This window comes from Diadema antillarum, unplaced genomic scaffold (assembly GCF_040938485.1).
Source record: "Diadema antillarum isolate AM-2024a unplaced genomic scaffold, OU_Dant_1.0 seq00000121_RagTag, whole genome shotgun sequence".
Lineage (NCBI taxonomy): Eukaryota > Metazoa > Echinodermata > Echinoidea > Diadematoida > Diadematidae > Diadema > Diadema antillarum.
The window spans coordinates 341823-360709 of record NW_027271201.1 but is presented as its reverse complement, the minus strand read 5'-3'; the positions used below and the strand labels follow the sequence as shown (position 1 = coordinate 360709).

The 18887-nt window shown below is 37.8% G+C and overlaps 1 protein-coding gene across 1 annotated transcript in view; it reads right to left on the bottom strand.

The window, feature by feature from the left end:
• LOC139727160 (CD109 antigen-like) overlaps positions 1–18887 on the bottom strand; it is an 83540-nt gene that overhangs the window by 42287 nt on the left and 22366 nt on the right. The window contains exons 4-7 of the mRNA XM_071638136.1: positions 8348–8504; positions 5595–5665; positions 1710–1838; positions 132–171 (exon numbers count right to left, since the gene is read on the bottom strand). Of these exons, the coding sequence (XP_071494237.1) occupies positions 132–171; positions 1710–1838; positions 5595–5665; positions 8348–8504 (397 nt within the window). The remainder of the gene's footprint in view (positions 1–131; positions 172–1709; positions 1839–5594; positions 5666–8347; positions 8505–18887) is intronic.

Genomic DNA, 18887 nt, shown 5'->3' with positions numbered 1-18887 from the left:
CTACAATGACTTGACTTGAACTGCCTTTCTGAATTCTGGCCAATAATCATGAAACATTCCGGCACAAATGGAAGAATTAGCTTGTACAAGTATTTTGTCATTGGTTAGTTTGACTCGAGAACAAGACTTACCGTATTCTTCGATGGAGAAGGTGTATTCGTACACTTGACCCTGAAATTAATAAGATATACCAGACATTGACAGCAACTATAAAACCATAATTATTTCACTATCTCCATTACCAATTATGGAAATTCGCCACTACTATCATCAATGTCCCTTCACAGTCTCACTGAGTTTCATGAAAACAGGGGCGGAACCACTTTTGGCTCAGAAGTATCTAACGTGGTGAACTTTCTCAGAGACTGACTAATCAGTGAGTGTAACCATGGAACAAACATTTTTGACATATTTAGCATTGAATTTGATAATTTGAAATTTTGGAAATGAAATACTTAGTATATGTACTGAATTCAAGTTCAATGGGGTCTTCAGTCAGCATATTCTATACAGATGGTTCGTATATACAGATGTACAAAACTGGAATCTATAAGAATTACTGTATGTATGTGACCACCATCATCTACTTATTTCTACAATGTTGTTGTCAGTATGATATTTGAATTCTTTCTTCTCTCTTTTTCATCTGCCAGAGGAAGGCCAATTTCTGTACCTTAAATGGCAATAATGAATTTTGAATCTTGCATTGAATCTTGAATTGAATTTAAACAAAGTGTGAAAAGCTCAAAACCTAATTTTTGCATTTAGTCTGTATTGATCTTAGGGTCATGGGAGATATTGTATTCTTGTTCCCTATTGATGATATTCACGATTTCCACAGCAAAATGTTCATTGAGGAAGTAAGAATGTATCATTGTAACACTTGGACAGTAATATCGCATCAGGCATCAGCATCTGCAATAATATTGCCCTTGATCAGGCAATACACATTAATGTTCCCCTGCGGCTACAGCCAATCACAAATAAGCGTTTGCCATCTCTTTTATTTTTGCCACAGGTATGGTCCAGTCCCTTGGAATCACAGTAGTTAGGATCATTACAGCGCTATTACAGTTAACTGCAATTGTCTCAGACTGGTCCAATATGGCCTAGGCGACATACCTAAATGTCATCCTTAATACAGAGCCAGTCAAAGTAAATATAAACTAGAGAAGCACTCTGAGAGCGCAGACCTCCGCCAAGCAGCTCATTTCCATCACTGATCTTGTTCTTCCAAAGAGATCAGTGTTTTCCAACCACACGTATGTGTGCTGAAAGTCGCCCGATTTCCCAATATAGAAGCCTTTTGTTACGTAATCGACTTCCGGCTGCGCCTCGCCCTAGCAGAAACTAGAGCACCCACTTCAGTGCGCGCGTGAAAGCATCAAATACACGCAGCTTGAACTCATTGACCCTTCCTGCCAAAATATCAAAAATCCTTCATAAAATCCATTAAATTATCGAATCACTACCAAAGTTTAATAATCTGCTACATGTGTCATTCTCAACCTTTCCTGTAAGTTTCATCCAAATTCGTTCGCAACTTTTTGAGTGATTTTGCACATGAACAAACAATCAAACAAACAAACACCAATGAAAACATGACCTCCTCCCTTGGCTGAGGTAAAAATATTAACCCTGTAATACAGAGAGAGTCAAAGTAAATACATGTACATAAATATGTCCCCTCACCCCTCCAATCTTCTCACCTCTGCCTCTGCCTTGATGATCCAGTCGCCAAGGACAGGGAAGTCAGACATCACCATCTCCTCAGAGATGATGCCGTTGCTGTTGGGGTTGCGGTCCAGCCACTGCTGGATGACGTTATTGTTGGCATCCTGCCCACCAAAAAACAAACAAACAATGACATGACATGAATCAACTCAAATATTGTACTGTAAAACCACAAAATTTTTATGGACATGAAACTTTTGTTAATTTTGTGAGGGGCCAAGATCCATAGAAGCAAAGTGTATTTGAAGTTTTGCTTTGGTTTGTTTGTTTGTTTGTTTGTTATGTTTTTTCTATGCAGTGCATCAAATGCCAGGGGCAATTCATAAAAGTTTTAATGCCACAAACAAAGTGGTCCTAATAAAAGGTGAATCCCACCTCTTACATCAGTCAGACCGCAGCACCCGATAATGCGCTCGTATTTATTCAACTCGTGTGCAAGCCCGCTCTAGGCTTGCATACGTAATGAGCTGCGGAAGGGGATTTTGTCCTTTGGCTTCCGGCAACAAAAATACACCTTATATTCACAAATTTGGTAGCAAAGTCAAGGAAAGTATGTAAACTATCATCACATGTTACTCAAATTATTGTAAATGAAAAGTATCATAGCCTAATTTGAGTTTGAAAAGTGATGAAAAAAGTAATTCGTGCAGTACATGTTCAAGACGTCAAAAGAATACCGAATTTGCATCTCAATGAAAATGCTTTATTTGGTAGTCTATCTCTTAATCTTTCTATACATGTAAACATCTTGACAATTTGTTGCTTAAACCGGTCAGGAACCAGTAAAATATACATCGATGTCAATGCTGATCAGCTTGAAGCCGTGCAATCTCAAGAGTAAGCTCTCTCATTGGACAGCGCTTGCATTCAGCGCTTGCATTATGCCATTACGCTGCTACATAACGGTTTCATGCCACTTGCGGCTTCTTGGCACGCGTGTAGTTCAAGCGCTGAATGTAAGCACTGTCCAATGAGAGAGCTCTTTCGCGCCACTGTACACTTTGTGTGGAGCATACTTCCGGCTTAGGAGTGAATTTTACAGACATTTCAAAACAGAAAAACTAGTATAAATCATGCTTGCATCTCCTTGACTCCAATATATGATGAGTATCGAAGTTTCCTCTCTACGAAAAAGCCAAAATCAGAAACAACAGTTTCTTAAACCGGTCAGGAACCAAAAACGAACTTTAGATGACAAAATCTTCCATGAAAAGCAGGTAAAATTTACGCAAATTCAACTGATTATATCGTCATGATAAGATCCGATGTTATACGCAAATTTAGTATCAAAATAAAGATCAGAGTCTGTAGAACAATTTACCGTGACTTGTAGCCATGATGAATGTATGTACAAGTCGCTACACTGTGAAAACCATAGCCCTGTCAAACTCTCGCAAAATCTCGCACGACGAGACACCTTTCGAACGCAAAGATCGTCAACGAGAGTGCTGAATAAATCTTGCCGGATCGGCTCATTAGCATACGTGCTGCGGTCTGACTGACAAGGACCTCTTTGATTTTGGATAACCCAGCCATTTCAAAAACCAAATTTCATCAAAGAAATTTGGAATTCCTCCTAGAATTGTATGCTCTTTCATATTTCCGAACATGTTTCACATCATATCACAAAAAGTTGGAAACCTGAATCCCCCATCTCAACCAAAACTATACCATCCCTTTAGATTTAGAGCAAAATCAACCGTATATTGACTTGGCAGATGGCAAATTCTGACCAAGAGCTGAATGGCAAAGACATATTTAGCTGTTTACTTTTCAATGAGACTGTATTCTCTTCTTTATTTCTGATGGTTTTTGTTTAATTTTACAAGTTCAACTTTTTTTTTCACATTTGGATGAGAAAAAAGAAGAAGAGCCATTTGCAAATCAAGGAGGGATAATGGACAGGGGCATGTTTCTCACTCGTTAGCATTCCAAACTGGATGAAACAAATTAAACTGTGGCGACTACAACACGCATTATGCATTCTACTGACAAGGGGGCGTGACAAAAATATCACGTTTCTCACTCTACCATACCAATTTTAAGTCAAGGTGAGTTACATTAATACAGTGTAATTGTATTACAGGATGAGCTACAGCTGTACAGGCTTACACTGTACTTGGACACCAACTCCCATAATTCATGTCACACTTGGTAAGAGCAAGGAGGTAGGAGGTGAGCTTGCCTACTACATTGTACCTCCTTGGTTACAGAAGGGTACTGAAACTGTTTTGCGAAGCTCATAAACAAAATGTATTGTCAGTGAAAATTACTTGTAAACACTGCATCTCAGACTCTGTCCAGGTTGATGTATTATTAATTTGTTCCCTACTGTAGATGAAAAAAAGACAAAAACTTCATACCAGAATCTGCCAGGAACCTGAAGACAATGACATATTATATCTTTGATATCAAAGTGTGGGAGGGAAAAGGTGTGATCCATTTTTAACAAGAAGTCCCACCATTCAAAAAAAAAAAAGAATACAGATTGTACAATTCCGAGGAGGGGGTGGAAAAGGTGACAAAGAGGTAACACCTTCCCATTTTGAGTTCAAGGCAGTTTGTAATAGGCAGTCCAATGACCCTCACTCCCCTCTCATGGCCAGCAAGTTCTCACACGCAATGGGTCAGAAGTTTAGCCTCTGCTATGTTTCTATGCTGTAATACCTTGCACAAGAGAATGAACTCACAGAGGCATAATAAACACAGCGAACATGTGTCTGGAAATATAAAGACTTTCCTGCCAATTACAGGGGAAAAAAAAACAATGATTGATCAAACAGTGGAAGCAAATAATGGAAATTTCCCTCTTTAGATCTTTAGTTTGCTACCACTTGAAGTACACTTCCCAACAAACATTTTTTTTTTCTTTTTGCCAACTGTGACACAATGGATACATCGCAGGCATGCACCAGTGCGCATGCTGATAACAATATAATAGAAATGCAGAGAGAGGGAGACAGACAGAGATGGTAGAAACGGAGAAGGAGAGAGAGATAAAAAGAGTATGAGAAAAATATGCCAGACATTAAGCATTGACATTGAAGGATTAATATCAACATTATCAAGCATTACTCAGCAGTTTCAGAGCAGAGAAAAGTAATGTGCATGCGAGTACTGTGGTATGTAATACTGCAACTGATTTCTCTTGATCGCTGAACCTGCGCCTAATACCATTTTGATAATTCTAATCTTCCGTGCACACACAGGATTAAGTCGGCCACAATGATCCTACAAACAATAATCTAAGCCGTGTAATCTGGCGCGTCTCAACTGGCAGTTTTTCCATGAACAAGGCCAAATTTGCTCCCACACAGGGCATTTATACATTGTTGAACCACATGCTTTCTAACAGAAGGGTTGGTGCACTTACATAGCAGGTTGTCTGCATACACAAGGTCATACTTCTAAAACAGGCTACAAATTTTGTTTCCAATCAGAGCCCACAAATTACTATTACCTGGCGCTGTATACTCATTTCAACTTTTCATTTGAGCCATGTGACGTTAACACAATTGTGTGGGCGTCACTTTAAGAATTTCACAAAGCTACTGAATTGCTAACTTATCAGAATCTCAACTTGGCTACACATCTAAGAAGATTTTAACACAGTGTCCATTTCTCTTTCAAATTTGCAGCATTTTGCAGATTTCTTTCTGCTTTTGCAGAACTTTATCAAATTTAACCAGCTTTATTTGATCTTTCTCAATGGGAGATGAAACAGTGTAATTCAGAGAAGCAAAGTCAATGATAACAAGGTGATAGCCTTTGCAGCAAAAATATCCACAAAAATGATGGGTACTCAAACAAGCAGGATCAAAGAGAATGAAAAGATTGAGTTTCAGGATTCCCCTCCTTACCAGAACGGTGACACTGAAGGGCCCAATGTAGGGTCGAAGGTTAGGGTAGATGGCCATCACTCGGAAGCGCACTGAAAAGCAGCCAGGGAGAGATCAAACTTTGTTACTGAAGGGCAGCCGCCATTCCACAGCATAATACAACATAACAAAAATATATGACTGGTGTCAAAAACTATGGAGAGATACAGAATCATCATATTATTAAACGTTTTGTCTCCTGCAAAGCATTAACACTCTCATCACCAACAGAAATTTGTTTGTAAATATCAATATGGCATTTTGAGCTGGTAAGTCAAGAGGGGGGTTAATTATTAGTTCTCTCTCGCTGCATTGAGCAGGTGTGGGACAAGAATGAGTGCAGGCAAGCAAACAACCTGACTGGACCAAGTTACAGACAGTTGATGTCATTAAAGCCTGCAAGGTGTGCAAGTGGTTTCTAATCTTCTCAAAGAATTAAAACCTGAATCCCCTTTTCAGCCAAAACTATACCGTCACTTTACACATCACAGTGAAGGATGGGGATGCATGTTTTATCCAGGTTATCAAAAAAAAAAGAAAAAAGTTTGGCTTCCAATTTCGTAGAAATGATGACCCAGCTGATAACTTAAAGGGTGTGTACAGTTCTGGTCGAGGTGTAGATTTAGCTTTTAACATTTTGCGAGATATTCCGAAACCACTCTATGAGATGTAAGGGGAATGCAGTTCTAAGGGGTATCAAAAGTTTATTCGATAAAAATCGGTTTTGAAATGGCTGCGATATCCAAAAACAAGGTGAAACAAAGAGATCCTAATAAAGTTGTGGCACGTCGCCTTTTATTATTAGCACTTTTTTGGATAATTCAGCAGTTTGAAAACCAATTTTCATCAAATAAACGTTGAATCCTTCTTAAAATTACATGCTCTTTCATATTTCATAAGAGGTTTTCATTATCTCACTTAAGAATGTTCAAAACATGAATCCCTACCTCAGCCAGTACTGTACAGTCCCTTTAATCCCAACATTTGATTTCTCATTGTGACACAACAATTTTTTCACGTTCACTGTGTCATCAGTATAATCCCCTGGCCACAAAAGGCATCATAAAAATTCAGAGAAAGTCAGAGGAATCACATGGAAAAAATTTTCAGTGTTTTAATTGTGCATTGTTCGTTTTGTTTGATTTTTTTCCCCCAATCCTTAAATGCAACAATCCATTCCTCACTAATGTTTACATTTCTTCAACTTTAATAGTCTCACTGAACTCTGAATCAAAGTTAACTTGAGCATGGGGTGGAGTCCCCCATAAAGGTACATGGACCTTGGATTCAAGGGGGTGCTGTTGCATAAACCCACGCTTTAGACATCTGCCACGTTCCGAATGTCCAAAAGATGAATATCTGAATTTTGTGAGTGTGTTGAAAATGGTTGAAACAACTTCAATTTCAGTTTCTCTCTTCAGCGGTGTCGCTGGATGGTTCCGCCTATGACAGCAAGTGGATCCTTCAAAGACAAAGTTTGCTTGCTAGATAGATGGAAACTAGCATACATTAGCCGGGTTCACACGTACAAATTAGCGGGATGACGATCGCGATGCTCATCCCGAGTTTTTTTGCGAGCGTCCACACGTACCAAATTAGCGAGATAGCAATCGCGATCGGTATCCCGCTAATTTGGCGAGCGTCCACACGTACCGAATTATCCCGCTAATTGCCGATAGAGACAACAGCAAAGCCTGCAAACTGGGTCACACAGCGCCCTTCTCTATCACTGCCTGCGCGCACTTACCTTTGTCCATTGTCTTTTACGCGTCAGTTGTGTGGTTCGCGCGCTGTTGTTATTGTTCTCCAAAGAGGTGAAGGACCTCTTCGCAGAGGCCTCGCTGTTGTGATGTGCGCATTGCATGATGGGATGTAAAAACTCGAGATTGTAATCCCGACCGTTCACACGTACCAGCGTGGGGCCAATTATCCCGCTAATTGGCGAACCAGCGCAAGATTTCTTGGGATTAGCATCGCGATGCTTATCCCGCTAATTTTCGGGTTTTTTCTGTCCACACGTGCAAAAAACTCGGGATGACGATCGCGATGCAAATCTCGAGATTTGTATCCCGCTAATTGGTGTACGTGTGAACCCGGCTATTATGTACATGATCTACACATACTTTGATTGACAGTAACTAGCTTTTAAAAGGGATGATATAGTATTGGTTGAGGTAAGGCCTGATTCAGCTTTCAACCTTTTCTGAGATACTTAGAAACCACTGAATGAAATGTTAAAGAACATACCATTTGAATAGGGATTCACAGTTTTTTTTAATGGCTGAGATATTCAAAAACAAAGCAAAACAACGCGATCCTAAGACTGTAAAATATGATATATTCGCGGCATAAAATTTTCGCGAATTGGAGCCGACGGCCTTTTTCGTGGCAAGAAATTTTCGCAAATTGCCTCTTGCGTTCAATGCATATAGTGTAGATAAGAAATTTCGCGTGCATTTTAATTTCGCGAATCTTGGCGCTCGCGAAATTAAAATGCACGCGAACATTTCTTGTTCTACAGTAAAAGGTCGGTTCCACCTTCACTTTGTTTGGATATTTCAGCCATTTCAAAACCTATTTCCAGAAAACAAACTTTGAAATCCTCTAAGAATGATATGCTCTTTCATATTTTATAAGAGGTTTCTCTCTATCTCACAAAGAAAAGTTGAAAATCTGAAATCCCATCTCAACCACAACTATACCGTCCCTTAAAATCACGAGTGACCTCGACAAACCTGTCTGCCCTGGCTTGTAAATAGCCTTGTCACTCTGCACAAAGATGGAGAAGTGCTCCACGTCGAAGAAGATGCGTTTGGTCTCGTTGATGGTCAGACCACCGGAGCCTATTACGGTAAGCTTGTAGTCCTCTCCTGGCACCGAATCTATGGGAATCTGGAGAAGGATTATGCACATCACAAGTTATTCAGGAACTGTCTGCTTGTAAAAGTGGTGACTGTGAACATTTTTTTCATCCTTGCGATTCGGTGTATTGTGAAGCATGATCCTTTTTCTTTTCATTTTGAGTTTGTAGTAAACCCGAAGTATGAGATGCAAATATCTGAACATTGGATAAATACTTTTGTTTTAAGAATATACTGGTAGTCGCACATACAATATACCTACTAACCATAAATACATACATACAAACATACAAATAAACATGCTTAGATAAACACATGTCATGCTATACAGACACATACAGTTGTATATATTTTGTGTATAGTGAAATTGTTTACACTGTTATAGTGTATATACAATTGTCCTTGTCATATTTTCCCGGTACACGTGGTTCAGTGAGCAGTGTCCGGGCACTAGCATTGGTATTCTACATTTTTTCCCAACCGGTGTATCTCAAAATAATTACATGACATGTATATTGTTATAGAATAGTATATAATTTACTCATTATTTGTCTAGCGATCCACGTCCGACAAGCTATGCTTTTTAGTGGATCACTATTTTCCATAATCGAATTTATTTTCCGCTCGCCCACGAAGTATTTATACAGTGTTTTCTTAAATATTGTACATGTTATATGTTGTTCTATAATATGTCTCGTATATATATTACATGAATCTTATGCAAAAGTTTGAACAATATTTCATCACATGTATACTTTGTACTATGTTTTTTGATTTTCGATGATTGGAAATAAACTATGATTGAATTGAATTGAATACAATTGTGTACATTACAGTTTGTATTTGGGAATTGGGAATTATTTCCCAAATAATAACTGTGCATTCTTTTTGTCACAGCCTCTCTTGTAAAAATATCTGCATGACCTTAAACAATGACAACAAAATATGAACACCCTTTGCACAATAAAAAATAGAAAGCAAAAACTCAGGTTCATATAATGGCTTCCCAAGACTGCACTATGGTTTTAATCACGTAAAAACTTTCTTCTCACTTTGCAATAGCCTTCTCTCTCAAATGTTTAGACCATAGGTCCTACAAAATTGTACATCAAGTATACATAGAACAAGTCTAGGTGTACATGCCAAACTAGCAGCCACTGATTTTACATGGGTATACCACTGGTACAGTTGTACATGTTTGTATTTGGGTCAACAGCTGATGAAAGCTTGACTTTTAAATAAAAAAAAAAAAAGATCAGCTCTGGTAGTTGGTAACACTAGTTCTTAAAAAGACCATATAGTGCACAGGGCTCGACACTAACGGTGGCCCGGTGGCGCGGGGCCACCAAAAATGAAAGTCGGGCCACCAAATTTCAAAAAAGGGCAGATTTGGTGGCCCGCGTCGGGCCACCAAAATTTTATCTAAAGTATGTCAACAAATTCGGAACTTTTTGCGCCGGTAATGCATAAATGCATGCAGTGAGTTAATGTTTTTTATTGTTTTTGTTCGGGCCACCAAATTTTTCTCTCGGGCCACCAAAAATTTGAAATTGATGATTTTGGTGGCCCCATCGGGCCACCAAAAAAAAAAAGTTAGTGTGGAGCCCTGGTGCAGTGAGGGTGTACAGTGTACATCACACAAGCCAGGTAACTGGTACAGTACATGTCCATCAGCATAGGGATTTTAGTGGGTTACCGCCAGCGAAGGCTAAATGACTGTTGAAACAAGATTGAAAGATGCATACAGAACAAAGAGTCTGTACACAGGTCGCTGATAGCTCTACATGTACAGCACTTTGCTCTGCTGAATAATAAGTAGAAAGTTTGGACGATGGCCAACAGAAAGCATGGGTGATGACAAATTCCCCCAGCCGCCCACACGCTGACATCATGAGCTCTTTCAGATTGGTATTTTAGCCATGTTGAACACCAGATTTTGTTTTTTGTATTAAAGTCTAAATGAAGCCTAAATAGTGTAGGTTCCTCCTTGACATACAATGAATCTACAATTAGCATTAATATAACTTGTGATTAGGCACTATTCAGAGGTAATTTCTGAATCAGTTTTGCTTGATCCTGAGTACACATTTGCAGCCAAAGCAATTGACGAGGAAGGTAGTTTGTCCCTTAACTGCAAAGCAGTTACTTTTGGTGTACAGATATATTTGCGAATGAGGTCAGATATTGATTTTCGCTACATGTTATTGCTTTTGTGATTTTGACATCGACATGCTATCATAAGTACACTAATGTCTGTCAGTTTGATATATTTTCACATATTGTTAAATTTGTGACCCAGTCCAACAGTGATTCGCTATTAAAATTTGTGAAACTTGAACCTTCATGAAAAGAAACAACTTACAATGTATATCACAGTCAGTGCCACCACGACAGTGCACACATACATAACTCTGTACCTGATACAGACACAACTTTTGCGAGTTTGCACATTGACAAGAGCTGAATGATGAACTACAGGTGTCATATGAAATATCTTTAGTAATCTATAGTAGTCAGCAAAAGAACTAAATTTCAGATGTGAAATATCCTTAAATCTCAAAACTTCTCAAAACTTCTCAAAAAACAGTGGAAAGTTTTGCAGTTTGGAATTTTTAGCACATTTTGCACAACCAGAAGCTAGTGCAAAAATAAAGACAGACAATTATTTTTGCTTGCCATATGTTCCAGCAATTAATGTCCCAATTGCAAAGAATCACGATCGTGTGAAATTCTCTTAATCTGATCAAGCACAAAAAATTAATCACACATAAATATGCACTTTTACGGTACATTGCTAATTTACAGATTTATCTCAGGAATGTGATTAATAGCATGCTCTTTTGCTAGTGTGAAACGCCCCCATGTCATGCCCTCTCATTAGTTGGTAATAAACATGACTAAGATGGTGTCGTGTAGTAATGTATTACACTATTTGTTTTGTGCTTTCATGTAATGTACACCACGTCACAAATCAGTGATTTTTGGTTAAAGCTCTGCATAATCCATGCTTTACTGGAAACACTAATTATGCATTCCGCAGAGAAGTTCACTGAAACTCCGCTTCAGTATTAGTATTCTATGCAGTCAGACAGCAGCGCACCAGAACTTGCTCTTAGATTTTACAATCTTTTAGGCATTAAATAATAAATGCAAGACAACTTGCATATTTTAATAAAACTGAAATATGGTCCAAGGAAATTGTGATTTGCTCTCTGGATATTAAATTATTTCAACAGCAGCCAAAGTTCAATTGTTGGGAAGAGCAAGAGTTGAGAAGTGTCAAAATTACCTGAAAATCTGAAAGTCAAAGTAGGAAATGTGAAAAATAGGACAAAATACCCAAAGTTTCACTACAGATTTTAAGTCACTTAGATTTCTCCCTCTTGGATCTAGCTATAAAGTTTAAACTTGTGGACAAATAATATGATAATTACTCACTGATCTGAAATACATATGTTCAAAATACTTAAAATTCTACGACAAATGACGAGGGCAGCTCTTAATTATCACAAAATCTGTACCATACATGGTTGTAGCTCATATCACATCCAACATTAGCGAGTTCATCGGTCTCACGGCAAAAGCATCCAGGGGAGCAGTGTTACTGTGTACGCCTAATATTTTGCGAGGTTTTTATCTTCGCGAATTTTGTGAGTCAGGTGCTATTCGCAAAATTAAAGGACAAGTTCACCTTCACAAACATAAGGATTGAGAGAATGCAGCAATATTAGTAGAACACATCAGTGAAAGTTTGAGGAAAATTGGACAATCGATGCAAAAGTTATGAATTTTTAAAATTTTTGTGTTGGAACCGCTGGATGAGGAGACTACTACAGCTTGTGAGTCATATGCGTACAACAGTATAAAGAAAATGTAAAGAAAATTCAACATATTTTCACTTTTTTCGCATAATAAAAGAGCACTTGACTTGCCTCTTTCTAAAGGCAGGGGGGATAATATTACCCATAACATTTGTCGGTAACGAGTCGGGGGAATGTGTACTTTTTTCAAAAGATGAAATTTTGTGAAATTCTCTTTATATTTTCCTTACATTGTTGTACGCATGTGACATCTAAGTTATTCACACACTGCAGTAGTCTTCTCATCCAGCGGTTACTGCACAAAAACTTCAAAAATTCATAACTTTTGAACGGATTGTCCGATTTTCGTCAAACTTTCAATGGTGTGTTCTACTAATATTGCTACATTCTCTCAATCCTTATGTTAATGAAGGTGAACTTGTCCTTTAAAGACATGTGAAAATATTGGCTCTGATCCCGATGTGAATGTGACATACGCATGTACACTTCTCCGTTTGGTACAGGACTCCAATATCGCAAATTTAACCACTCGTGAAATTATTGGGAATTCCCGATTCATGGAAATTATAGACTCGCAAAATATATGGCATATACAGTACATGTACGCACACAGTACCTGTCTTGTGTGAAAAGCCTAATTTGGAGAGGCATGCTATTGCATATATATGCATCAGCAGTGGCCTACAGCTTTACTTGTTCCACACTCCCACATTACAAGCATCTTATATCCCATCTCCCTGAAATAAACCTGTAACTTGCATACAGTTGACCTCTATACACAGTTTTTTAGACCTTTATCTAAAATGTCAAGAAGTACGCAAATATCTAAATTGTTTTCATTTTAGTTTCAAAGGAAATAAGACTGACCCCTATCTCCCTCCCCCCCCCCAAAAAAAAAATAAATAAATAAATAAAAGAAAGTCACAAAATCCTTCCTTCCATAAGAATAATATTTAACAGGTAATTTTCATTCCAACTTGATCAAATGGGCAACAATGCAAAATACAGAAAAACATGAAAGAAAAAAAAAAAGAATGAGTTGGGATAAGTAAACACATGCATTGAAATGCCTTCCTGCCTCATCAATTTGAAAGTATCATTGGTCCAAAACAGGAAGGTAGATGAAAAGCAAGGCTGTCTTTATTACAATTTCTTCTCCATTCCTGTTTTGATGACTTGGGGGTATTTAAAAATGGAAGTGTACTGTATATCTTCCATATGGGTTAAACAAAGTGACAGTCCCTTACATTGGCATAGTGCACCTGCACAATGAACATCTGTCAGAACTTGTGATTGCATAAGTGATCCTGTAATAACAGGATGTTCTGACTTCAGTGATTTGCAGTTTGAAAGCAAGGGAATGATTACTCTTTAAAGGTCCTTTTTACCTTTGGGAGCAGTGATTTAAAAGATGTTCCAGATATCACATTTGGTGCATACCATATGTGTATGTCTGTTGTATCACAAAACATCCTACCATATAAATTTTTTGCAATAAGGCCTAAAATATAAGGAGATATCAGTATTTTTCTCATGAAACCGTAACTGTAGATGGTTTAGTCTGGAAACATTTTATTATAACTAAAATGTTCACATTTTGTGTATTCAACAATACTTAACATAGACTATATGGATCCAAATTTTTACATTGGTTATTTCTATCCCTAAAGGGTTTTTTTCTTCTGCAATGGTAAATTATGCCTTTAAACAAGAGATGTAGAGAAAGATATGTGTTGGTTGTATAATTTATAGCTTGTGTTCTAAAACACTTTCCTACATCTCTCTTTAATAGTTCCTCAGGCTTGCATCAAGTAACCTTAATACTGTAAACGTGGATAATTTAACAGGACTAATTTGTTGTGCTCGGCAGGGTAAGAAGAGTTTCATGTGTTTTTAATTCCGAGACACCAACTACTGGAACATAGGCTTAAGGCAAGCAAAAATATATGCATGCTTTTATTTTCACGCTAGTTTCTGGTTGCAGGAAATGAGCAAAATTTCAACACTGCGAAAATTTCTACTTTTACAGTCATATGAAGGGAGCAATTTTCATTTCCTTAGGAGTCACTATCATCAGCACCTAAAGGTTTAGTTGTAACAAAGACTATCTGAAGCCTGCTCAGTAAAAGTGCAAAGGCAAAACTACTTCAAAGAACTTGCTTTAATACAAGTTTCCCTTTTCCCCCCAGCACAGACATCTACCAACACACAAATGTTATATATTTCGCAGGGTTCCGTGACTAATTTTTTGTTAATTTCTTTTATTTTTAGGGTTGCGGGCAAACGGGGCGGGGGGGGGGGGGGGGAGTTGGGGGAATGGGGGGTTCTGCAGAACCCCCTGAACCCCCCCCCCCCCCCCCCCCCCCCGTGCAGAACCCCCCATTTCCCCCCCCCCCCCCCCCCCCTAGTTATGGGCCTGAACTAGTAAGTAAAGAATGCAATCTGGATTTCTAAGGGTACATTAGGTGTTTTCACATCAGCCCGATGTTTCGTAATAGCGCGCTATTTTCTGACTTGGGAAATTAACCCAATCACGAAATAGCGCGCTATTTGATAATGTGAATACAAATTAGCGCACTAATTTTATCGCTCTGATCAAGAAAATTTCTCGAGTCCAACACGGGAAATTTCCAAAATAGCGGGATGATTTGCGAACTAGCACGCTATTTGTTAATGTGAAATCGCCTCAAGAAATTAGCGCGATGCATCCCATCATGCCCAGCGTGTGTGATTAAGGCAACCTGCACACAAATCGCACATAATTCTTTGAAGGGGCACAAGTCTACCAATGCTGTCTGGGCATGCTCAGCTATTGAATTAGCTCGAAAAAAATTCGGGCTAATTCTCTTCGGGCTGATGTGAATAGGAAATGAAATAGCGCACTAATCCGTGATCGCGAAAAATATCTCGAGCTTGGATTTTTATCGGGCTGATGTGAAAACACCTATTGTAGATTTATGGCTATCACTGAAATATATTGAATACTTAGAAATCCAGATAGCATTCATTGGTTTGATATTCTCAACTGGGCAATTCTTGGGGAAAGGATGCAATTTGGATTTCTATTAAAGGACAAGTTCACCTTCATAGACATGTGGGTTGAGTGAATGCAGCAATAATAGTAGAACACGTCAGTGAGAGTTTGAGCAAAATCGGACAATCCGTTAAAAAGTTATGAATTTTAAGGTTTCTGCTCAGTCACGGCTGGATGAAAAGACTACTATAGCTTGTGATGTCATATGAGTACAACGATATAAAGAAAGAATATAGAAAATTCAACATATTCCATTTTTCTCGCATAACAAAAAGTTATGAATTTTGAGGTTTCTGCTCAGTCACGGCTGGATGAAAAGACTACTATAGTTTGTGATGTCATATGAGTACAACGATATAAAGAAAGAATATAGAAAATTCAACATATTTCCATTTTTCTCGCATAACAACAGAACACTCGACTTCTCTCTTTCAGAAGGCAGGGGGAATAATATTACCCTTAACATGTACGTCAGTAGCAAGTCGAAGAAATGTGCACTTTATTCAAAAAGTAAAGTTTTGTGAAATTCTCTTTTTATTTTCCTTATATAGTTGTACGCATGTGACATCATACACTGTAGTAGTCTTCTCTTCCAGCAGTGACTGCGCAGATACTTAAAATTTTTGAACAGATTGTCCAATTTTCCTCAAACTTTCACTGATGTGTTCTACTAATATTGCTGCATTCTCTCAATCCTTATGTATATGAAGGTGGACTTGTCCTTTAAGTATTGAACTAATGAATGCAATCTAGATTTCTAAGTATTCAGTATACTTCAGTGATAGACATAAATATACGCCATACAGTATGCAAAATGTACAGGCATTGAACTATTTGCATAGTCTTCAGAGACACAAATATCACTGCATCAAGCTCTACATGTCAAATGGTCCCACGTGTACAAGGTGTACAAGTTTGTACTCTTGCAATGAACTTTGATCATATCATACAAGTGTATGAAGTTCGCTGTCAGGCACTCTCCAGCTTTTAAATGTCAATACAGAGCAAGGGGAAAAAAAATACACTATGAGTGCAAGGCCACTGCATCTACCGCCTAAGAACCTCAAGCTATCCACAAAATAACCAAATAATTCTGATGTATAATACACATTTCTCTGCCATCTGTATCATAACAAATCAAGCCACACTACACAAAAATAATGTGATATACAAGGCAGATTCCACTGCAGGTAAAGTGCAAACGATACCACGCAGGAACACCGATGTTGAAAAATCCACAATCAACCTTTTTCTTTTTTTCTTCGATAATATTTGTTGATGGTACTCTGCTGTTTCTTGTCACACATACATGTGTACATTTCATCTTTCTAGCCAAGAATGCAACTGATCCAAACCATCGGCACACTCATGCTGTACACTTGTAGTTGTCAATCATACCTACACAATTGTACAATGTACTGGTCCGACAACTAAAAGTACAAAGGTATCTCAAGATGAGGGTCTTACAATAATTCAGTTTAAAGGACAAGTTTACCTTGATTAAGTGTGTGGATTGAGTGAATGCAGCAATAATAGTAAAAAACATCTGTTGAAGTTTGAGGAAAATTGGACAATCGATCCGTCCAAAAGTTATGAATTATTAAGGTTTCGGATAAGACTTTCGGAAGACTACAATTGTACTATTTTGCATAGAACAACATAAAGAAAGTATAAAGAGAATAATAAAAAATTATTGCTGTGTGTGGTTTTTTTTTAAGGTACGCAATCCCTCAACTTGTTACTAGCTGACTGTAAGTATTCCCCTTGCCTTCTGAAAGAGGCAAGTCAGGTGCTCTTTTATTATGTATGAAAAGTTAAAATAAAATGTGCATCTATGTACATGTACATTGAATTTTTTTCATATTTCTTTACATTACAAAGTGTGTACATCAATCTACGCATGTAACACTACAAATTGTAAGTCTACTCATACAGCAATGGCAGACAGCAAATTGTTAACTTTTGAACGGATTGTCTGATTTTCTTTGAATAAAAGCCACTGATGTGTTCTACTGATATTGCTGCATTCACTCAATCCACACATAAATGGTGAACTTGTCCTCTAAATAAAAAGACTTGTCATCATCTAAGATCCACTGTGTTATGAGAATGCAATAAAGAAAACAAACAAACAAACAAAGCACACAGCCACCCATCAAAACAAAAATGGGATTTGTTCGGAAATGTAATGTTAGAGAGATAATTTTGAAATGGTTGCTTACAAGCCAGGCAGGAGAGAAAGCTCCTCAATCATTTTTTTTTTCTTTTTGTTCTTTAGATTCCACGCTCTCCACAGTCATAATTTACTTTGCCCATGCCAAGCAAGAAGTGTCCTTACACATTTACTTGTATGCCTAAAATTAGGCAACACATGCTCTATCTTGTTTCTGAATCATCTCTACACAAAAAAAGGAGAATTAAAGTTACAAGTCACATTTTTGCAGCAGTTATTGAAGACGCAAATTTGTACAATGTACTGTAAAACCAGAAATATTAGCAGCATGAAATTTTCGCAAATTGGAGTAGACTGCCTTGTTCACGGCATGCCATTTTTGTGAATTGCCACTGGCATTTAATGCAATACTGTATAGCATTGAATCCAAGTGTTATTGGTTGTAGCAAATGCAAATTCCTTTAAAGGCATGTGTTATGATCATTGCATTTTGGAACAAATGCAATTTATGTTTCGTAATGATGCATATATGGTGTTAATTTATACAGCAGAAATCTTATACCGGGGACTACAGCGTTGTAGTACTACCGGTACACATTTTAGAACTGATGAATAATTATGCTGAAATACAGGAGGAAGGTTGCTAATTGAAGTACTTTGAGTATCTACTGAGGAAGACTATTAAAAGGCCATCATCTACTGCCTGGTATGCTAATATTCAAATGTTACAGAGATCCTTAGCTCAAAAATGTTTAGTTTATTCATTGTATTAATATCACCAGCAAGGCTAAACAGGAAAATAATAGATCAGCACAAAACAGGTAGGGATGAATTGCATCGTAGTGTGGATGCATAATATATAATACAAATATGCAGGGCTCTACACTAACATTTTTCCAAGGTGGACCCGTTTAAACCTGCAAATTTGAAATTTTGGTGGCCTGAAAATGAAATCTAACGGCCTGAAATAAAAGGAAACAAAGCAATTTGTTTTTTATCTTAGTTGCTGATCGGGCCACCAAGAGATATGTTTTAGGAAAGTTTGGTGGCCTGACAATTTTTTTATAGTGGCCCTGGGCCACTAGGCCACCACTAAGGTCGAGCCCCAATTTAGAGCCAATATGGGGAGTTTGTGTGGTAGGTATTAACAAAGTAAAATTTATAGCTATTCATGGTTGGAAAGCCTGCCACATTAGTTCATTTAACTTTTAAGTCATTTCTGGTATGATGGCAATACATGTGCAAGCTTAAAATACCAAATTTGAAGACTCAAGAATACAATTTATGAGAATAAGAATAGAAATAAGATCAAGAATAGCATCAGATATCACTTTAATACACAATTGTCACTATCATTACCACTACTAATTTTGTCAACATTGATCA